Genomic DNA, 22,340 nt, shown 5'->3' with positions numbered 1-22,340 from the left:
CTTTGAGAATTTTTATCATGAACAGATGTTGAATTTTGTCAAATGATTTTTCTGCATCTGCTTAAATGAACATATGGTTTTTTATCCTTCCTCTTGTTTATGTGATGTATCATGTTGATTTTTAAAGTACTGAACCATCCTTGAATCCCTGGAATGATACGCACTTGCTCGTGAATGATTTCCTTAAATGTATTGTTGAAAGCAGTTTGCTGATACTTTGTGGTGGATTTTTACATCTATGTTCATCAGGAATATTGGCCTATAGGGTTTTTTGTTTCGTTTTTTGTTATTTTTTGTAGTGTCTTTGTCGGCTTTTGGTATCTGGGTAATGCTCTCTTCATAGAATGTATTTGGAAGATTTCCTCCCTCTTCAATTTTTTTGAAAGAGCTTGAGAATAGGTGTTAACCCTTCTTTAAACGGTTAGTAGACTTTACCTGTGAATCAGTCTGCTCCTGGACTTTTGTTTATTGGGGAGTTTTTGGATTACTTATTCAATTTTGTTACTAGTAGTTGGTCTGTTCAGATTTTCTATTTCCTTCTGATTCAGTTTTGGAAGATTATATGTTCTTAGGGCTTTATCCATTTCTTTTAGGTTGTTCAGTTTGTTGGCATATAATTTTTCATAGTACACTCATAATCCTTGGTATTTCTGTGGTGTCAGTTGTCACTTTTTTCATTTCTGATTTTATTCATTTGTGTCCTTTTTTCCTTGATGAATAGGACTAAAGGTTGATCACTTATGCCTGTCTTTTCTAAAAACCAGCTCTTGGTTTCATTGATCTTTTCCACTTTTTTAAAAGACTCTATTTATTTCTGCTCTTTTATTTCCTTCCTCCTATTCGCCTTGGATTTTTCTTTTTCTAGGTCTTTTAGGTATAAGGTTAGATTGAGATTTTTTTTTTAATTTGAAGTGGACTTGTACTGCTATAAATTTCCCTTTTTGAACTGCTTTTGCTGAGTACCAAAGATTTTAGATAAGTGTGGTTTCATTTTCACTTGTCTCCTTGTATTTCTTGATTTCCTGTCATTTCTTATTGACCCATTGGCTATTTAGTACATGTTGTTAGCTTCCATATGTTTGTATTTTTCCAGTTTTTTCTTGTGATTGATTTCTAGTTCCTTACCACTGTGTTCAGAAAAGATGCATGATATGATTTCAATCTTGAATTTATTAAGACTATTTTGTGGTGTAAAACGTGATCTATCCTGGAAAATGTTCTTTGTGCACTTGTAAAGTGTATTCTGTCATTTTGGGATGGAATGTTCTGTGTATATCTAAGTCCATCTAGTTTGATGTGTCACCGAGCAACACTATTTCCTTATTGATTTTTCTGCCTGGATTATCTATCTGTTGATGTAAGTGGAATATTAAAGTCTTTGCTATTATTATTGTCAATTTCTCCCTTTATGTCTGTTAATATTTGCTTTATGTGTTTAGGTGCTCCAGTGTTGGGTGCATAGACACTTACAATTGTTACACCCTCTTGTTGTATTGACCCCTTTATCATTACGTAATACCCTTATTTGTCTCTTATTGCAGTCTTTGATTTAAAGTTCTTTTGTGTAAGTATTACTACCCTAGCTTTTTTTCCCCCTTCTGTTTCATGGAATATCTTTTTTTGATCCTTTCACTTTTAGTCTGTATGTCTTGTGTCTGAAGTGAATCTCTTATAGGCAACATAGAGAGGAATTTTTCTTAATCCATCATGCACTCTAGAGTTTAGACCATTTGCATTTAAAGAAATTATCAGAAGTTATATATTTATTGCCATTTCGTTATTTGTTTTCTGGTTGTTTTTGTAGTTCTTCTGTTTCTTTCTTCTTTTTTTGTTTTCTTTCCTTGTGATTAGTGACTTCCTTTAGTGTGACTCTTGGCTTTTATTTTTTTTGTGTATCTATTACAGATTTTGCATTTGTGGTTACCATGACATATAACATCCTAAGTATATAGCAATCTATATTAACTTGATGGTCACTTAAGTTTGAAAACATTCTAAAATAATTTTTTTACTCCCTCCTTCACATTTTATGTATATGGTATCATATTTTATATCTTGTTATTCATATATATGTATACAAATATGAATTATATATTATATAATGTATATTATATACAGTTATATAATGTATAATTTTTATATATATAAACTTCTAGTTATGGCCCTTTCTTTTCCACTTAAAGAAGTCCCTTTAACATTTCTTGTAAGGATGGTTTAGGGGTGATGAACATCTTTAATTTTATTTGCCTGGGAAAATCTTTTCTCTCTCCTTCAACCCTGAGAGATAATCTCATTGGGTGAGGTAGTCTTGGTTATAGATTTTTCCCTTTCAGTACTTTAAATATATCTGCCACTCCCTCCTCGCCTGCAAAGTCAGTGCTGAAAAATCAGCGGACAGTCTTATGGGGGTTTCCCTTGTATATAACTTCCCTTCTGTTTTGCTGCTTTTAAATTCTCTATTAAATTCTCTTTAATCTTTGGCTTTTTAGTTCTTATGTGTCCTGGTGTAGACCTCTTTGGGTTCATCTTATTTGGAACTCTCTGTGCTTTCTGAACCTGGATGTCTCCAGGTTAAGGAAGTTTTGGCCATTATTTCTTCAAGTAAGTTTTCTGCCCCTTTTGCTCTTTTTCTGGGACCCAATGTGAATACTTGTTCACTTGATGTTGTCCAAGAGATCCCTTAACCTGTCCTCATTTAAAATATTTTTCTTTTTGTTGTCCAGGTTGATTGTTTTCCATTACTCTGTCTTCTAGATTACTGATCTCTTCTTCATCTGCTAATCTGTTGATTCCTTCTAGTGTATTTTTCATTTATGTTCTTTAATTCTGAATTTTTTCATATTTTCTATTTGTTAACTTTATCAGAAATAGTGCTATCTCCATTTCATTTTGTTCTTTTCCTGAGGTTTTGTTTTGTTTGGAGCATATTCCTCTGTCTCCCCTTTTTCTTAACTTTTAGTCTTTATTTCTATGATTAGGCAGAACAGCTAATTCTCTAAAACTTGAAGGAATGGCCTTGTGTATGGTTATCCCCTGTGTAGGCTATGTGTATCTGGTGACTTTGCCTGACTGGGGCTATGGCTGGTGGGGGCTGGGGACACCCTAGTGGGATGGCTGGAGCTGACGTGGTTGCAGGCCAGGGTATTCCTGGGACTCTCTGCACAGAGAGTGTCCTGGAAGGGCAGCTGAGGCTGAAGTAGGTACAAGTTGAGAGGTCCTGGGGATCTCTACATTACAGCCTTCCCCCTCACCCCCGCCAATTACTTACTTTTAACTGCTTTTGAGGATTTCTGCAAACTTTTGGTCAGATGGTTCTCATTTTAGATCCATAGCAACATCTTAAAGAATGTTCAGTTTGGCATAAGCTAAAAATCATGGGATGGTTTGGTGTTCCTATCACCACGCTTAATAATCAGAAAGCATATTCCATAACTAGTAGCCAAAATTTCACTGTAGGATTTGTATCCCAATTCTATGCTGAGAATGGTCCAGAGCATCCATCCTGGAATGAAATACTGAAGTTGCAGTTACTGTTAACCTTAAATTGTATTTCTAGCAAATGTATCATTTAAGGCATTGGGGAGAAATTGTTAAAATTCCTAAAAGTTGGGGAAAAATTTAAATGATGTTCAACAAGATTTCAAGTAAAATCTTAAATCAAAGATAGCATTAACTGCAAGGCATACCCTTATCTTATAGAACAAAAATATGGGAATATTATATTAGTGACATGTGATAATTTAATTGACAGGGATTTTTTTCTTTAAAAAAAAGTTAAACAGCATTTCAAAAGAGGCAGAAACAGTCCCATACTATGTAAAATGTTGACATTTAAAATTTTAAACACTAAGTTTAAAAAAGTAAAAGTAATATATCCTTGTATATATCCATAGAAAGAACTACTAATCATCTTTGGATATATGTAAGAAAAGATATTCTTAAATATATTAAGAAGAATTGGCACATTCTGAGAATGAGTTATTTGTTAAATTGGCTTTTGGCCAATTTACCTGCTTCCCTTGGAAGTGGGCAGGTATGAAGTAGATCAGTCTGTTGAGGTGTGGGTATAGTCTCTGCCCCTCTGAAAATTGAAGACTGAACTGTGTGGTGGCATCATCCTAGCGTTCAAGGGGACCAGCTGCCCTGGCCCAGTCTCTGTAGGGCTATGATCTGTCCCTCCTCTCCTAGCCATCCTGCTGGCCTCCCGGGAGCTGATCCGCAGCAAGCGTCTAAGGCAGATGCTTGAGGTCGTCTTGGCCATCGGCAACTTCATGAACAAAGGGCAGCGTGGGGGAGCCTATGGGTTCCGGGTGGCCAGCCTCAATAAGATTGCAGATACCAAGTCCAGCATTGACAGGTGGGATCTTGTCTGCTGTCTTATCTTCCACCTCACCCCACCCCGGCCTCTTCCCTCCTCCTCCCATTTCTGACTCAGACTCCTTGCCTTTTCCCCTGACCCCTCCTGCTAGTTTCTTCCTGGTCTTCATTCCTTTACCCCTGACCTTTCACCCACAGAAACATCTCTCTGCTCCATTACCTGATCATGATCCTGGAGAAGCACTTCCCTGACATCCTGAACATGCCCTCGGAGCTACAGCATCTTCCAGAAGCCGCCAAAGTCAAGTGAGGGACCTTCTTTCTCCCTGTGATCATAGCACTCTTGTCTACATTTCCTTTCATTGCTACTGTGGGATGACTAGGAATGGGCACTGTCTCAGGGTCTGCCTTTAGGAGAACCAAATGAAGACCGGCTACTTGCTGTCAAATCCTTATTTCAGAGATATTCCTAGGAAACAGTGGGGAAGTGAGCCAGGGGTGGAAACAACGCTAATAACAAAGTATTATTAAGCCAGCTACCCCTGGAACCTCCCTCCATGGAAGTCTGTGAGACAGCATAGGACACTTACTCAACTTACCCCATCCAGGAGGCTCGGGAGCTAGGATATCATACCCCATCTCCTGTCAGTCATTAGCTGAACGTCTCTGGGCAGGGTATGGCTCTGGCCATAGGTACAGGCAAAGGGAACTCTGGGATCCAGAGAAAGTGCTCCTGTCATTAGAAGTCAGGATTGTACACTACAATGGATGGTCCAAGGAGATATGGATGTAGCACCAATGATATCTCCTACAGGCAAGAAGTTAGACCGAAGAGGAATAGGCTGATAGAAGCATTTCCAACAGAAGCAGAAATGCAGTGGAAAATAGTTAATATGCAACACATGCTTACTGCACACAGGACAACATGTGAAGAGTTTTAAGTATTACCTGCTGGTATTAAAAAGAATTCAAGTCAGAAGCCATGTGTTAGAAAGCTAATATTCAACATAACATTTCTGATCTGGAAGGATCTTCAGAACCTAAATTTCACTCCTATTATTTTATAGAAGCACAGACAGAGCACAGAGGGGAGGTGATGTATCAGGCCTGGAGCATGGGTCCACTGACTCCAAGGCCATTGTGCTTTGCACTGCCATCTGTCTGAACCATGCTCAGCAATTCTCCCTTCCTGTGTGTCTCCCTGCAGCCTGGCAGAGCTGGAGAAGGAGGTGGGCAACCTCAGGAGGGGCCTCCGAGCAGTTGAGGTGGTGAGTACACCATCTATGCCTGCCTGGGTTTGAGGGGTTGCTGCCTGTGCTGAAGGCCAGACCCTGTGCCAGTGACTCTGGCACCCCAGACAGGAGCTCTGGGACACAGAAATGCATCAGACAGCATTTTCCATCTGGGAGCCTACTATCTGGGCACCTATCATTTGACCAAGTGATAGGCAGCAACAGAGCTAGCCCTCAGGAAAGGATGACTGGATTATTTAGGACTTAAATTTAGAATCTCATGGAGGGGCCATCTGAGACTAGCCAGGTCACTGTCCAGCATGTCTGTTGGACACTGGTGGAGAATGAATCATAAGTTGGCCCCATGCCTAAGTCTAATTCAAGTGGATAGGAAAGAGTTTCTGCATCTCTCAGAAGCCAGTTAGGCACAGGTAGCTCATAGTGTGTGACACTGGGCACAGCTATCTCCAGAAATTCCTGCCAGATGCCTCTTCTCCTTGGGTCAGTAGAGGACCCAGGGGCTGTGCCCAGGTGTCTAGTCTTCACCAGTCCTGCTCTGATGGCTTCTCAGATGATGTGGTCTCTGGCCCGAGGCTAGGCTAGTCCCATATGGCAATGGCCCCAATCATTTTTCTTCCACATTTGGGAACTCAAGACCGTTTCCATCTTTACTGGGGGAAGGGGGTGGTAGGCAGGTGAGGGGACAATGAGTTAGAGAATGAGGGTAAGTAGGAAAAAGAAATATTCATTGCCACTATGGTGGGGGTGGGGGCAATTTCCAATTTATAGCCCTTAAAAGTGCTACTCACAGCAGGGCCCATGACCAGCAGCATCCGTATCAGCTAGGAGATTTAGAAAGGCATCTCACACTTGAATCTGCCCATGCATTACCTATAGGTCTTGTTAAAATGCAGATTCTCATTCCCTAGGTCTGGGCTAGAGCCTGAGAGTCTGTACTACTTCAGACGTCCCAGATCACCCTGGGAAGCAAGGATCGAGAGAAAGAAAGATAGCAGTGGTGCATGAGGGATAGCTCTCACAATCTTTGCCGCCCTCAGAATTGTGTGAGACTAGGCAGGAAGAGTGGGAGATGGGGGTGACCCTCAGAATTCCTGACTTCTGCGCTGGCGCCCCTCTAACCAGCACGTCACTCTCCCTCCTCAGGAGCTGGAATACCAGAAGCGCCAGGCACGGGAACCAAATGACAAGTTTGTCCCAGTCATGAGTGACTTCATCACCGTCTCCAGCTTTAGCTTCTCAGAGCTGGAAGACCAGCTGAATGAGGCCAGGGACAAGGTAAGTGTGGCCCAAGCTCCCAGTCTGGCCCCCATCCTAACCCTATCCCCCCCCCTTTTTTTTTACTAGAAAAGGCCCCTTCACCCATTCATACGTTGGGTGGCCCAGAGGGACAAACCCAGCGTCACTGAGCTTTGAGGAAAAGTAATTTCCTCACTCCCTTAAGAAAAGCAATAGCAAGTCTGTTGCAAAGGTCATAATCCATTTAGTATGGGCTTCTTAGAAGGTTATTACCCCATTGTACAAGTATGTACACTGAGATCTGGAGAGGTTAAGAAACTTGCCCAAGGTTTCCCAGCTGTATTGGACAGACCTGAGTTAGAATCTGGACTCCAGCGCTCAGTTTTGGTCACAGTTATTATCGCGTCTTCCTGGCTTCTCACACTAACATCCCCATGGATCCCACTGGTAGGCCTCCTCATTCAGGAGGTCTGAGATGCCCCTGCTGGTCCAGGCAGCACACTCTGGCTTGAATTAGAGATGGTGGCTGTCAATAAATGTCAGAACAGAGCCTGACACCTATAATTAGAGCTAATGCTTTATGTCTCGTAACTCACCTCACCCTCACAACACGATGAGGTAGAGTCTATTGTCACCATTTTACAGCTGAGGAAACTGAGGAAATAGAGGAGTTAAATTAGCCCAATAACTATATGACCTCTGGGTCATTTTAAGTGCATGACCTTGGGAAGTACTTCCCAAGGTCTGCAGCTCCTGACCCATACCTACACCAATAACAGACCCCATGGTAGCTCTGGGCAGCCTCTGTCAGATGGCTTGGATCCCCCACCTCCCCTTGGTGTCCGCCTCAAGCTTTTCCTTAAGCCTTATCTCTGCCCTGGTGCTAGCAGGCATCCCCCCCTCTCCTCCAGCCCTACTCTGACTGGAACCCAGCTCACCACAGGGGCTGAGCCCACCGTGCTTGGGGACAGACTCTTACCACCCCTTGCCCCCTAACAGTTCTCCAAGGCCCTGATGCACTTTGGGGAGCAGGACAGCAAGATGCAGCCAGACGAATTCTTTGGAATCTTCGACACCTTCCTGCAGGCCTTCTCGGAGGCCCGGCAGGACCTGGAGGCCATGAGAAGGAGGAAAGAGGAGGAGGAACGGCGGACACGCATGGAAGCCATGGTGAGAGGGCTGGGCTGAGTGGGGTGCTCCTGGGGGAGAGCAGGAGGCAGGCAGGGAGACAGGGGTGTCTTAGGAAGGAGGAAAGTGGAGCCAGCTGGTCAACACGGGCCTCCGGTGGGACTTAGTGCCTGCTGGGAGGCCACTGGTTCGGCGGTTGGACTGTCAGTGGCTGCTCTGGCCTCAGCCCACCTCTCTCTTCCTCCTCCTCCAGCTGAAGGAGCAGCGGGAGCGGGAGCGGTGGCAGAGGCAGCGGAAGGCCCACACGGGCAGCGCGCTGGAGGAAGGTGGCGAGTTCGATGACCTGGTGTCAGCGCTGCGCTCCGGGGAAGTGTTCGACAAGGACTTATGCAAGCTAAAACGCAGCCGCAAGCGGTCGGGGAGCCAGGCCCTGGACGTCACCCGGGAGCGGGCAATAAGCAGACTAAATTATTGACCTGGGAACTGGCCGCAGCAAGAGGCAGGAGACGGGGTGGGCCGAGGGGCTGAGCGGAGGCAGCCGGGATCCTTAGACAATTTGGTGCTCGGTTTAAACGAGCCCTGGGCTGGGCCCTGGGGTGGGGGCGGTGTATGGCAGGACCAGGGGTCCCCGCACTTACCTGAAGGGGCTTCTTGCATCTCCTGTTCCGTTATTCTTTCTGCATCCCGACCCCCCCAGGGTCACTCCAAGGCAGACTTGGACATCCCTGGCAGGTCCTGCTGAAGGAGCCCTGCCCCCTGGCCCCCAGACAAGGGCGTGTACATGTTGGCACACAACTGTTCCAGATCTAGACTGGACAGGTCCATGGGCCTTGTCTGGATTTCATGTACAGTAGGGAGTTCATGGTGGGGTGGGCCCCCTGAGAGCCAGTGAGGGAATGCAGGCCCCCATCCACCAAGAGGAGGCTTAATGGAACATGGATCTGGGAGCAAACTTTCCTCTTGGATGGAAAGGAAAGAGGCATTAGATACTCTAGCTAGATAGGTTTCAGAAAAAGTGTGGGGAGGACGATGCAGGGACCAAGTCATCAGGACATAGAGTAGCAGTGCCTGTTTCCTACATCACAAGTCCCTTGGCCCCTCTCTCACGTATAAGACTCTCTCCCTCCCTTCCCTACTGCCATCTCCCTCCTATCTACTAATCCTTAATCCCAGAACACTCACCTTTGGGTTACCACAACTATGGCTCACGATCAGGTACTTGATGAATCTGGTAAGGGAAGGGGTTCAAGAAAGACTCCGATCATCACCACACCTCATGCCTTGGGCCCACAGACCCTGGAACAAAACTCCTCACGCCTCCTCTGTACAACCCAACCATTGTCTATAACCACATGCATTGGCTGGGAATTCTGATAGCTCCTCACTAGAGGGCAGCACTTGAACGCCTAGCTCCACTCTGGTGCTCCCTGTCTACCCCTTCATGTTCCTCAGACCCCAAACTCTTTCTCTTAAGGTCTGCCTCAGGGCAGAAGCCACGGGGACCTCCCCCTCTGTCCAGCCTGCAGAAGGCCGCTTCGAACCACGTGCACCTGGCTAAGGCTGGCCCTGGGGTGTCCGTTCCTGAAATGGTCCAAAGGGCCAGAGCTGCCCTCTGCATTTACATGCGATCTCTGAGGCATTCAGACTGGGAGCCAGAGCAGGCAGGGGAAGCTAGGGAGATGGAATATGGAGGAAAAGGGCCAAGTTCCCTGGGGGTGCACTGCCTGAAGAAAATCAAGGGCAGAAGGCTGGGCACCAGACATGGGGGCTAGGACCCACCTCTCAACTCATTTCTTCAATGTGACTTCCAAGGGATCATATTCTAGTCCTCTGATCCACTCCCACCATCCACGCTGTTCATTTTGAGCTGTCTTTGGTTGGGGGAGGGGATCAATGGCTGTGTCTAAAGAGAACTGTCTTCTGAAAGAAGGAAGAAGAGGTCAACTCCATCAAGGTTTTTGTTTTCAATCCATTTCTTCCCCCTGGAAGTTGACCTATCATCCTAAGAGTCCAGCCCTCCTGACTCTCCTCCCTCAACCAGCTCCTGGCCATTCTATCTCCCATTCTCACCTTTCAACCTACTCCTCCAGCTCAGGGTTATTGCCAGTGGCCACACTGGTGGGCTAAGCCCACTCTTCAGCTGCTTATCTTATCTTTTCCCTACATTAGACTTGGAGGGTAGGGCCAGAGTAGCTGTGGTGGAGGGGAGAAACAGAGTTGGTGAGCCCAGCATGTGTGTTGGTTTGAGTGGGGAGGGATGTGAGCAAATGCAAACCTGGCCAGGCTAAGGGGAAAGAGGCCATCCTGGAGTCCAGCTGAAGGCAAGATGAGGGCTTTGGTCTACCCATCTGTCCACCAGACAGCCCCCACCGCCAGAAGCTGGCACTGGGATTGTGGGAAGGTCATGGGTGGGGTCTCTGAAGTTCCTTTCTCAAACTGGCTGGGCTGAGTCAACCTCCCCAGCAGGGGACAGGGGAGGGCTCTGTTTCTATCACCAGCATGTCCAAACTCTGGCCTTCCCACACGCCACGGAAGACTGGATTTTCCAGGAAAGACAAGGAACATAGAAGTTGTTCAAGGTATTTTGGATCCACAGAAAAGCACACTTTGGTTTAACTGTTTACAGAGGACACATACCTTGTTCCAGGGCTCAGGCTTCTTTCCCCGAAAGGTTTTTTTCCTTCTCTATTTATTGTTTTCTAGCTCTGGCCAGTAGAATAGCCAGATCTACAACCGTGCCTTGGACCACTCACCATCCCAGTTGCCTCAGCAAGGAGGGGCTGGTGCCCCATGGAGCTGGGGGAGTTGGTCCTGGATATGCTAAATGTTTACGCCTATTACACTTGTTCCTTAGTCTTTGCCCAGTGTCCTTCTCACCCCTCCTGCTCCCTTCAGGTAAATTTCTCCAGCTGTCTAATGTTGTGTCCAATGTAAAATTCAGTTAACCTAATCCAACCTGTCCCCTTCTCAGCAGCAGCACCCACCCCTGCTCCCCAGTGAGGGAAGGTAGGTTTTCTGGGGCAGCAGGAGGAAACAAAATTCTCTGGGTGGAGAGGGTAGGGTCTGGTCCAGACTCTCCCCACCCCCATCCCATTTTTACCAACTGGGGTGCCATAACTGTTCCTCTAGCCTCTACGCCACGGCTGCTGTCACCAAGCTGTCTCAGATGACAAGTGAGGCTAATGTACAAAATCGGCAGCGTCCTTTTTACCTGCACCATTTTTATAAGAATATATTGTAATACTAAAAAATATTAAATCCATACCATCCCCCTCCAGCCGTGAAAGCTGTGCCTTCTTCCTGTGCGGGCACAGGAGCTGTGCTCAGGGGCGGTCACAGCCGGTGGGGGGTTGGAGCCCGCTCCCATCCACTCTGAGAGCACCAATCCTTCCATTTCCAGAAGTTCCGCCAGTCAGTCCACATCGTATGGGTAGCTTGATGTTGGCCATGGAATTTGGCTTTTTCTTTTCCCAAGAGGTGGCTGTCTGACACGCGCCAGCACCCGTGGGTGTCGGGCAGAGGGGAGGTGAGCAGGCAGGGGGTGCCCCTGAGGATAGACCCCAGACGCCTAGCCACAGAGGTGAACCCAGCCAGTCCAGCGTTTGGGGAGGTGCAGACCAGGAACCTCTAAGTGCACCTCGTGATCTCTAATAGCCAGCAAACCCCGTGATGAGCTTTGGACGCCCCCACTGGCCACTTACGGCAGGCGGTGCCTCTCTCAGCCTCCCAAGGGAAGACAGGGGATCCACAGAGAATGTGCCCCTTTGGCTCTGATAACCTCCTTCCTGCTCCTCTTTCCCTGGGGGGGGCGAGGGCACAGGCATAAATTCATGGCAGCTCAGAAAGTCCCCATTCTTACATCTCCAAAGTTGGCATTGTGGCTTTATTTTGTGCGCTGTGAGGGTGAAGGCAGTCTTCAACTCTCTTCTTTCCCTGATATGTTCCAGACAAAGGGCTGTGGGTGGGGGGTGGGGGTGGGGGTGGAAGAGCAGTGCGCAGGGGCAGTTGTCCTCAGGGCTGCTACCCGTGTGTGTCCTGTCCCAGTGCAGGGGGGCCCAGGAAAGGGAGCTGCTAGCAGGACGAGTGCAGCGGTGAAGCCAAAACCCTGCAAGTCTGATGGGACCCAGACGCAGGCCAGAGGAGGGGAGAACTGGCCCTTTTAGAGGGATGGTGGGGGTTCGGCTCCCCAAACTTGGGAAGGCAAAACCACTTTAGAGAAGTAGTGCAACATTCTTAATGCAAACCATGCTCTTCCCTCCTCACAGTGGGTTCCCTCTGCTTCATGAGCCCTTATTCTCTCCCAAGGAAGGAGAAGAGAAAACCCAAAATGAAGAGTGGAAGTTAGGGGCCGTCCTGTCTGAAACTACATGTGTTATCTGGGGACTACTGCAGACCATGGGATTTCTCGGTTCCCTAGCGCTGCTCACGGCAATCCCCTCTTGTGACTGGAGTGTCCAGGAAGGGTGACAGGAGACTGTGTAGCTCACTAGAGATGGTGTAGCGGTGAAGGGGGCGCTGACCTCGGACTCCTGCTGGCGGAGGTAAACAGGGACAGAGTTACAGGAACTTGCGGGAACTGCAGCCCATCTTGACCTGGCTGGGCTGGGGGTGAGAAGCAAGAGCTCTAAGTCCGCTGGAAGTCCCCGCGCTGACCCCCGGTCTTGCTCAGGAGCTTTATCTCCCCCAACACGATGTCTCTGCTAACAGCCTTGCACATGTCGTACACAGTGAGGGCAGCCACGGCAGCGGCAGTCAGGGCTTCCATCTCCACACCGGTGGGGCCCCGAGCCCGGCAGGACGCCCGGATCCCCACCGCGTGGCGTGTGGCATCCAGTTCCAGCCACACCTGGACGTGGCTCAGGGCCACATGGTGGCAGAGAGGGATCAGCTGGCTGGTCAGCTTAGCCGCCTGGATTCCGGCCAGCTGGGCCACCACCAGGGCATCGCCCTTCTTTAGCTGGTTCTCCTGGACGAGCTTGAAGGCCACGGGCCCCAGGAGGACCACGGCTGAGGCCACAGCCACCCGCTCCGTGTCAGGTTTCCCACCCACATCTACCATAGCTGCCCGCCCTTCCATGTCCACATGGGTTAGTTGGTCCGCAGTTGGCAGGGGTCCTGAGGGGGCAGCAGGAGCCTGGGCCACTGCGCTAAGGCACTTTGGGTTGGCATCCGAGTCGAGGTGGGAGCTGTAGTGTCTCTGAGGGCAGCTGGACCTCAGCTGCCACTGGGCAAGAAGAGGGGTCTGGGGGAACCAGCCTCCTTCCCACAGAGTCACCTTCTGGTTGGAGAAACTCACTCTGTGTCTTATACCCTGAACACGAAAGGGGTCCTGGGAGGAAATGCTTGGGATGGCTGGTGGGGAATCTTGGAGCAGCAAAAGAAACTCTGGAAAGCAAGAAGGAAAAAGAAGAAAGACTAAGCCCAAAAGGGAAGTTTCCTTCCCCACCTCTTCTCCCATCCCTTCCCTGCCCACCTTGAGTTCAGCTTCCACCAGGGTGGGGGTGGGGGGCATGAAGAGCAAAGAGCACAGGAGGAGAGAGAGAGCAGGAGGTACACAGACAGAGGGTCCCAGAATACAGGTCTGCAGCCCCTAACGGCAGTTGTTACACAGAGCACAGCCCCATCAGTGTCTCTGGGCCTACAGGGGTTGGGGGAGCGCTTCCAGGGTCCCCTCTGCACCAACTTCCTTGCCGCCAAGGTTCTTTTCACAAACATCCAGGGTCTGAAGACTGTAGCCCAATCACGTGACCTCTCCCTGTCCTGGTGTTCTTCTAGAAGCTATAGTGAGGTCTCAGCCTGAACCACCAATCACAGTTACTCTCCTCGTCACATTCTCTAGGAAGATTTAATAGTAATTACTGAGTTTATAGAGAAGACAGAGCAATATTGTATCCTTTCCACGTCTTTGAAGGCCCCTCAAGGCCATCAGAAGGACCCGCAGAGTGACAGGCAGATACAAACAGTGCCAAGGGCCTTGGGAGACTTGCAGGCTCTTGTTACCTAAAGGGTGGTCTGGTGCAGAACCCAGCCCAGACCTACTGGACCCAACTCTGAAATGACAAGATCCCCAAGTGATTCATGTGCACGTGAAAGTCGGAGGCCCTTTTCCAGGCAACTCCCGCTTTTATAGAAACCAGACCAACTTATTACTCTGTCCTTGAGAGGAATAATACACCTCAGGAAGCAAACAGTCCTCCTAATTTCCAGGTTCCCAGCTCTGGGCTCCCACCCGGCCAGTAGCAGAGGTACAACCTCCCTCCCAGAGCAGCCACGAAGGCACGCCCACTGCTTGCCGTCAAGATGTGTCAGCATGGGTCAAGGCCCAGCCGTAGGACTATGACGCTGGAAGTGAGGGAAGAAGAGAGACGGTCAAGTTTTCTTCCCAGGGGAGAGCTTTGGTGAGCTGCCTTTCCCTCTCTGGGAGGCTGGTATGGGAGGCAGTCCTTGGGCCGTCTCTGGTCCATGCCAGCCTGTCTTCCTCTGGGCCCCTGCACTCATTAGGCTCCACCCCCTGGAGAAGAGAATCCCTTCCCCTCGCTTTCCTCACTGCTTCCTCTTGCCTGCTGGCACAATTCAGAGACCCAGATCTGGCCGTGGCCAAGTCTGGGGCAACGTCTCCCCTGCTCTCGTCTGGGTATCTGGCAGAAGGGTAACAGCATCCCTAAAGCTCCTGGCGGACCAGCCAGTTCCCCAGAAAACACACAGGACTTTATGCATGTAAGTTCTCAGGAGTTAAGGAGTTAGGCAGGCCTCCTTCCTGAAAAGATCAGGAGCATTCTTAGTTGGCTGTCCAAAGCTCTGCCCAGCTCTTGTAATGGCATCTAGGCTGGGAGGTTCTAGAGCCAAGGACGGGGTCTCCGTCTTAACCAGGAGTTCCATGTTTGGGGCACAACAACCTTAGTGATCATAATGCTGAGGACCCCCTGCCTCAGTTCCCGGTAAAACAGAAGGATGATTTCTATGGTACACAGAGGGAGGGGGAGCAACGGCCAGGGAAGAGAAGACACAGGAAAACTGGAGAGGCGAGAGCAAACGGAGGAAGAGCAGAAGAAACACAAAGATGCGAACATCAGGATGAAATGCAGGATCGGGGGGACAGGATACCCTAGGGCCGGGGCCCCACCCCGCAGGATCCCCAGGGCCGGGGTGAGTGGTTACGTACTGATGGGTCACCCACCGATGAGGATCATGGGCCGGTTCTTCATCTGGGCAATACTGAACATGCCTGGGGTAAGGGAAAGACGGGGAGGGAGAGGAAAGCAGGAAAGGGAGACAGGAGGGGCAGAGAAAGGAGAGTTCACTGAAACCGCGGTGGACACAGTGGTGTGACAATCCGGGGACACGCACTCACCTGGGTGCGCCCTGACAGAAAGCCCCACTGCACACTGCAAGGTCATCCCCGACAGAGCCTGAATGGGTGCCCTTAGGGGACACGGTGGATGCCTGGGACCACCCCCGACAGAAGGCAATGTGCAGGATGAGAGAGGTGCAGTGCCCCCCTCTCCCCCGATTCCCCTCTACCTGATAAAACAGCTCAGGAGAATTCAGGGCACCCTGTCCTGCACAGGCTCTGCTGTACCCATGCCCCTGAGGGAGGAGAACCATCACCACACCCCTGGTCTACAAGTGCCACAGGAGGGACTGAGCACCAGGATTGGCACGGAGTCCTGCTGGCTTTCTGCCAAGCTTTGCTCTGTCCCCTCAGTCCCTGCGGCCCACTCAGCAGCCGGCCCAGCCTTCCCTGTCCCCACCCCTTACCTGCGTGCTGCCGTTTCTTCCTGCCCACAGCGGCCCCGATGACCCTCAGCAGCTCCTCCTCGGAGGCCCCTGCCCGCAGGTGGTCCCGGAGAGACACCTCTGAGTTCCCAAAGAGGCAGACCTGTGGGCAGTCACCATGGGGATGAGGCGGACGTGCCTCCGTTGGCCCGGAGCCTTGGCTCCCCCTGCCTGGAGTCCCCCTGTGGGCTGAGCACCAGCACCCAGGCCTCCTATGGCTGGGTCATACTCAAGGCAGGACTTCCGGTAGGGAGGGACAGAAGGTGCTGGATGGCGAAGTCACAGAAGCCGAAAGGGCAGGAAGCAAACTCGGACATCCCGAAGCCTGTATCTGATTTGCAGTCATGTTACCTTCAGTTACCACAAAAAATTAAAGAGCTGCCAACGGAAACAGCACATTTCTGGTCCTGGTCCATACCTTCTGAGACAGTCCCCAGAGGAGCCTCTTCATGGCCTTGAGAACAGACCCCAGTCAGCTGAGTCCCCGCAGTGCCCCCAGACGCGGCATGAACATCCCACTTTACCCCTGGCCCCTCAGGGTCCCTACGCGCCCGGACATTCCCCGCCTGCCTCTGAACCCACTCCAGCATGTGACCCGGGCTGGTGGCTGGACAGCACAGGCCTGTGGGAGGGGACATCCTGAGGCCATTCAAACTCGATGCTCCCCAGCTTCCAGGAGAGGCTAGATGCTGTGGGGGTTCAGGGCTGGATGAGACAGTCCCAGCAAGCGAGATCCCACACTTCTCCCACAAAATTTTATAAAGCACCTCCTAGGTGCTCGTAGAAGGCACTGTGGACAGAGGATGGAGGGATGTCTGAGAAACCTCTGAGGGCAGAGAGCATTGGAGAAGCTACGGACAGAATCTAAATCTAATCTAAGAAGGGTATACCTACTTCCCTCTGCTGCTAGTCCCCCTCCTTTACTCACCCACCAGGCCCCAGGGGCCACCCTCTGCCCCAGGGGCTCCACCTCCTGAGAGCCTCTCCACCTGGCTTCTGCCTGAGTTGGCTGGTGGGAGACTGGAGAGTGAGAGGAAAGAAAGAACGGGCATTTCTGCCCCGCTTCTTCCGGGCTCTGCCGTGTCAGGAGGCGACTGCTCTCCCCAACAGCTGCAGCGCCAACCAGGTGGCTGCCCGCCCGGCTCCAGCTCTCTGTGGGCCCCAGGGGACCCTGCTTCCTCCCCTCCCCCTCCTCCAGGTACCCCGGGATCCCCTCTAAGTCCCCTGCGCTGTAGACAGTCTCTCTTCAGGGAGGCCCAGGGAAATCCCCTGGCTCTTGAACAAGCGCTGGATGGCCCCCGGACGTCTTACTCAATGCATCTGTCCTCCGACCCCCTCCTCCCCAGTGCTGACCAGCTCCCAAAGCCAACCGTCCCCACCCCCGGATGCCTTCTTGGGGCCCTCCGTGGGCCTTACCAAGCTCCTTCCTTCTCCCTCCTGTTCTTGCCTCACATTCTCCCCTATGGGGAACACTGTTAAGTGGCCCTCTTACTAGTCTTCCTGTTTCCAAATCCAACCGGGGTGTTGCCTTCCTCAAACATGAATGGGAGTCATGTCCTCCCTTGTCCAGAAACCGCACAGCCCCCTACCACCCACAGAACACAAACGCCGTACCTTTTACCTGGGCGCTCAGGCCCTCCAGCACGCAGTCTCCCCATATCTGGCATTCGTCTGCCCTCGCCGTGTCAGTATGAACTCCAGAAAACTGTCACCCTCACTTCTCCACCCTTCAAGGTCACCAGTGTCCACGACTCACTCTCTCCTGTCTGGCCACTCATCGGACGCAGAATGACGTCCTTACTAGGCGGTCCTACCAGGAAGACTTTACCTCTGAAGGGAATGGTGTGTCTACAGCTCTCAGATATTCCTCACAGGGCTGAAGGCACAGCGTGTGCTGAGCAGGTATGAGTAATGGATGCTGGTTTCAGAGCTGAGCCCCTGACCTGGAAAGGGGCCCACTGGGGTGATGGCTGGGGCCCAGTGCATGCAGACCCTTCACCTCTCCCCTGCCCACCATGCTAACATTGAGTCCAGGCAAGTGGGTCTCGAACAACCGGAAGGTACCTCAGGCGCCCCAGGAAGGAAGGCCATGGGTTCACTTTCCCCTTCTGTCCCCATGCGCTCCTCAAAACGGGCCCTATTTCACCAGCCATGCTATGTGTCCTGCTACCTGCTGGTCTCCCCTCCCACCAGGGGCACAAGTGCGAAGGGAGATTCACAACACAGAAGGGACAAGGGGGCCCTTATGGGGAGAGGGACACTTACCTTGAGGTTCCCGTCAGCCGTGATTCGCAGTCGGTTACAGGTTCCGCAGAAATGCTCAGACATGGACGTGATGAAGCTGAGCTGGCCTCGGAAGCCAGGGATTTTAAAAGCCTGGGGTGAGCAGGGAAGGAAGGGCAGTGGAGGGGCTGGCACCTGATGGGCCACTGAGGGCACCAGAGCCTCCCCTCCACGGCTCTCTTTGGAGGAACCCAATGGAAGGGAGCACCCCCGGCCCCCAGCCAACAGAACACTGGCACGAGGCATGACCTAGGAGCTCTCTGCCTGCACCTGACCTGCCTGACAGCAAACCAGCTATGGATTCGGAGGCCTGTGGGCCACAGGGCCAGAGCACCTGCCCACTGCTCACTGAAGTGTGGCCTAGGACAGGGTACTTATGGCCATCCCATGCCCCATGCCCAGCCAGCTGCTCTGTCCATGAGGAGGAAGGCAGCTGTGAAGGCACAGTCATGCCTCCCGCTACATGGCACTGCCCTGCCTCGCTGCATTCTGACCTCAGTGTCCACTCTCCCACGCCCCTCCGCCCAACTCGGTCCCAGCCTCCTGCCCCCAACCTTGGCTGTGCTGGATTCTTCCTCAGGCAGCTTCTCCAGCTCTGGCCACTGCTGCCGGAGGGTGTCCAGCATCTCCTTGTAGCTCACCATCTTCTTGAAGTTCCACCTGTTACCTGTGTTGGGGTTGGAAGCCACTGAGCCACAGAGTTGCAGGGGCCTGGGGTCTTCAGGTCCATCCTCCCACAGGGCCCAGGAATCAGTTCCGCCTCTCGGATGGGAGGGTGGTAGGTCAAACCATACCAATGCTCAACTTGGAGATGCCTCTGATGCCCTATCATAGCCCAAGCCCTGGCACCTGCCCAACCCCCCGCCCCCACCACTATGCACATAGCAGGACCCAGGGTCAGCAACATCCACAGGCCCGGTCAGCAGAACTGTTTCACCCCACTCAACTCTTCCCAAAGTCCTCAGCATCCCTGCACTACACTCTCAGCATGGCGCTGGACCAGCTCTGCCACCAGGCCCCATCTCCTCTTCCCTCCCTACCCCAGGTCACTGACCATCGAAGGGCATGTACTCTATGAAGCGCACGTCCAGAGGGAGGCCCTCGGTCAAGGCCACGAAGTCCAGGAGCTCGTCCTCGTTCAGGCCTCGCATCACCACACAATTCACCTGGCCAGAGACAAGGGGACAACAAGGGCTGCTCCCCCTGCGATCTTCTTCAGGAATGACCTTAGGGGGTCTGGTGCTTGCCTAGGCTCTCCACTGGAGGGCCCATTCCTTGTCTCTCTCCCCCAGTTCTGAAGTTGGGGATTCCAAGGGGGTCACTGGTTTTCTCCCCTCCCTTGTAGGGGCCCGCTGGATACCAGCAGGGGGCAAGGGAGTGGTGGGGGGATGGCTGCACTGGCCAGGGCAGGGGGCTGCCATGGACCCAGATGGCGGCAGTATAAGGCCTAGCCAGGGTAGAGGGGCAGAGGTCAGAAGTCAAAAGCAACAGTATGCACTCACCTTCACAGGGCTGTAGCCTAGCTCGATGGCCTTGTGGATGCCCTCCATGACCTTGTGGAAGCCTGCAAGGAAGAAGAGAAGGGTCTGGAAACTTTCTCCTTCTCCCCTGCCCCCCTTACAACCAGAGGGAAGCACCAGAGCAGTAAGGCGCCTCAGAGACCACCGCATCCAGGGGCCAGATAGTAAATATTCCAGGCTTTACAGGCCAAGAGGTGAAATTGAGAATATTATTAGGTATATTCTGTAAAGACTATATTGACTAATTTCAGAGTCTAATAATTGAGTACCATTTTTTATAACATAGCTCTACACATATAATGGAGGAATGGAATTCTTTTTGCCAGGATGATATTTTGCTTAACTGGGAGTTCATAGTTAATGTTCCCTGTCATTAAGTGGATTATAAATATTATCTGCCAAATTCATTCTTGGCTCCCAGGCTATAAAATTAAAACAAAAAGAGGCAGGGGGCTGGATTTGGCTAGTGGACTGTAGTGTGCCAACCCTGATCTAGGTGACCCCTCTCATTGTCCAGATGGGGAACCCGAGGCCCTAAGGAGAGGCAGTGCCCTGCTGGAGGCCTCTCGCTGCATGCCCGAGAATGCAGGTTTCTAGACTCCCTTGTCAGTGCTTTACACATCTGTCCATTCGTGCGCTCTGCCCGCTCTCACCATCACTGACGGTGCAAGGGCTGTACCAGTGCCGGTGAGCGATTAGTATGCAAGTAGGTCTCCCATCTCTGTGGTTGACCCCCAGTACCTGCGATCCCAGCTAAGCTCCTTCTCACTGTCTGGCTCACTCTCCACTCACTCGTGCGTCCAAACATTTGAGTGCCTCCTACACACCAGCCCCTACGTCACCCACACAGCCTGGTGATGGTGTGTGGTTCAGAGCTGGGCCATCCCCCTGGGGGAGGGTGGCCGGATGATGGTCTCCACAGTTTCCCTGCAGCATTTTTAGATGGCCCGGCGAGGGAGGCAAAAGGGAGGAAAAGTGCAGCTTTCATAGAAAATGCTGTTATGATCATCTAGAAGTTTCTTGCTTTGTGAAGCACTCTACCTCCAAAAGGAGGTGGTGGACACGGGAGTATAAATGGGAAGGCAGATCTGACATCAGGATCTACTGTCTCCAATCCTCGTTCTAGGAAATGAGATGAGGAGGCAGGGGACACATGGATGTTGGGTTGCGGGGGTGAAACCCACAAATACAATTTCCACTTGCCTGCCTCAGAGCCCTTGCAGGTTCCCAACTGACATTCTCCTTCAAAGTAAGCTCCCTTCATCTAACTCCTCTCCCTATTCCTCATTATTCAAGACCCAGAGTAAGTGCCTCCTCCATGGAGCCCTCCAGGTCTCCCCTGCTGAGTTCTCTCTCCTCCTCTGTAGCACTTTAATCAACACCACAAGGCAAACAAAGGTAATCTAGTAGCATCACATATTTTGGCGTGTAAGGCAGAGCAATGTCCTGTGTGTCTCTGTCCCTACCCCAGCACCGGGAGCAGCTCCTTCCAGAAGGCAAGGACTCCATGAGCCCTTCCTCAGTGCATAGTTGGTATAAACAGGGAGTCACTGCATGGAGCAGGGGAAAAAGAAACTGGGGCTGGGAGCTAGAAGCTGTTTCCAGAGAAGAGGAAGGATTGTTGAGTCTCTGACCCTGCACAGAAGTCTCAGTTAGGGACCACCCTTGCCAAATCAAAGGGCATCCAACCCTGGATACTTCCTGTCCCAAACTAAAGTCCATGGCCCAGGAGATATCAGGTGTTGATCTAATGAGACCTGGGGCTTAGGGCTGCTCTACCTCCCCCCGCCAACACCTGTACCCTCCCTGATGAAGCTTGGTAAGGGGAGGCCGCGGCAGTGCTGGCCTTGACCCTGGCACCTCCAGGCAGCTGCTGTCACCCTGGGCTGCCCCACATTTCCTCAGAGCTCATTATGGGGTACCAACTTGTCCCACCTGCCAGTGACCACCTTGGTTTTAAAATGGAAAGGCCTGCACTCTAGCAACACTCTCAGTCCCGGCACATTGCGGGCAGAGCAGGAGGAGACTGGTCACCACCACAGGTCTTAGCATCGAATCCCACAAGACAGCTGGTAAAGCAGAGGGGTGAGGAATAAGTGCCCTGGTTCATCTGTAGCTCAGACACCAAAAAGGGAGCAACCAGGCCCCCTGCCATGGCTCCTCCGCCAGGTGGGCCCCCGGAGGGCTGCCCTCAAACGCAAGCCACATCCGCTCACCCTTCCTGCGAACGATGAACTCAAATTTGGCTGGCACCAGAGTATCCAGGCTGATGTTGATGGCACTGAGACCGGCTTTCTGCAGCTGAGGGAGCAGCCGGGCTAGGTTGATGCCATTGGTGGTGATGCTGATGGTCCTCAGCCCTTCCAGCTGGTGGAGCCGCGCTGTAGACAGAGCAGGAGTGGGGAGTCAGTCTGGTTACTCCTGGAGAGGCCGGGAGAAGGGCTGGAAGAAGAAACTCCAAGTCCAAATGAGATGGGTGGAAAAGGGATTGTCTGGACTCTTCTATTAACTGGGCTTAGCTTAATAAAAATCAAAACAAAACAAAAAACCCCAGAAAAACAGAAAAATAAAAACTGATAAAAATAACCAAAAGATTAAACACTGAGTGCTCACTCTGGTAGAGGCCCTGCTGAGGCTTTGTGTGCCTTAGTGCACTGAAGCCTCACAACAAGGATCATCCTCATTCACTAGATAAGGCAAGAGAGACCTGGAGAGATTAAGAAAATTGCTTAAAGTCGCATAGCTAGTAAGAATGGCTGAGATTCAAATCCCTGTGTACTTGACTCTAAGACTATGCTCCGAGTTAACCAACTCACAGGTGCTCATA

The 22,340-nt window shown here is 51.1% G+C and overlaps 2 protein-coding genes across 8 annotated transcripts in view; one reads left to right on the top strand and one right to left on the bottom strand.

Annotated features, from left to right (window-relative positions):
* Positions 1 to 11,210, top strand: part of LOC111147685 (dishevelled associated activator of morphogenesis 2) — a 56,449-nt gene extending 45,239 nt beyond the window's left edge. For 3 of the 4 annotated variants that reach the window (XM_022503907.1, XM_022503906.1, XM_022503908.1), the window contains 6 exons: positions 4,189 to 4,357; positions 4,516 to 4,623; positions 5,525 to 5,585; positions 6,714 to 6,845; positions 7,806 to 7,976; positions 8,188 to 11,210. In XM_022503907.1, coding sequence (XP_022359615.1) covers positions 4,189 to 4,357; positions 4,516 to 4,623; positions 5,525 to 5,585; positions 6,714 to 6,845; positions 7,806 to 7,976; positions 8,188 to 8,409 — 863 coding nt within the window. In that variant the 3' untranslated portion in view covers positions 8,410 to 11,210. The remainder of the gene's footprint in view (positions 1 to 4,188; positions 4,358 to 4,515; positions 4,624 to 5,524; positions 5,586 to 6,713; positions 6,846 to 7,805; positions 7,977 to 8,187) is intronic. The other variant, XM_022503909.1, reaches the window with a different exon arrangement.
* Positions 11,211 to 11,920: 710 nt separating this feature from the next.
* The window catches only part of LOC111147614 (molybdenum cofactor synthesis 1), a 37,196-nt gene continuing 26,776 nt past the window's right edge, over positions 11,921 to 22,340 (bottom strand). For 2 of the 4 annotated variants that reach the window (XM_022503772.1, XM_022503775.1), the window contains 8 exons: positions 21,730 to 21,894; positions 19,496 to 19,557; positions 19,048 to 19,159; positions 18,548 to 18,660; positions 17,976 to 18,086; positions 15,693 to 15,813; positions 15,112 to 15,159; positions 11,921 to 13,319 (listed from right to left, as the gene is read on the bottom strand). In XM_022503772.1, the coding sequence (XP_022359480.1) occupies positions 12,559 to 13,319; positions 15,112 to 15,159; positions 15,693 to 15,813; positions 17,976 to 18,086; positions 18,548 to 18,660; positions 19,048 to 19,159; positions 19,496 to 19,557; positions 21,730 to 21,894 (1,493 nt within the window). In that variant the 3' untranslated portion in view covers positions 11,921 to 12,558. Of the gene's footprint in view, positions 13,320 to 15,096; positions 15,160 to 15,692; positions 15,814 to 17,975; positions 18,087 to 18,547; positions 18,661 to 19,047; positions 19,160 to 19,495; positions 19,558 to 21,729; positions 21,895 to 22,340 lie in introns of all 4 variants that reach the window. The other 2 variants (XM_022503774.1, XM_022503773.1) reach the window with 2 other exon arrangements.

This window comes from Enhydra lutris, unplaced genomic scaffold, assembly GCF_002288905.1.
Source record: "Enhydra lutris kenyoni isolate GAN:26980312 unplaced genomic scaffold, ASM228890v2 scaffoldscaffold17, whole genome shotgun sequence".
Lineage (NCBI taxonomy): Eukaryota > Metazoa > Chordata > Mammalia > Carnivora > Mustelidae > Enhydra > Enhydra lutris.
Note: the sequence above shows the minus strand (reverse complement) of the source record. Positions and strands in the feature narration are given on the sequence as shown.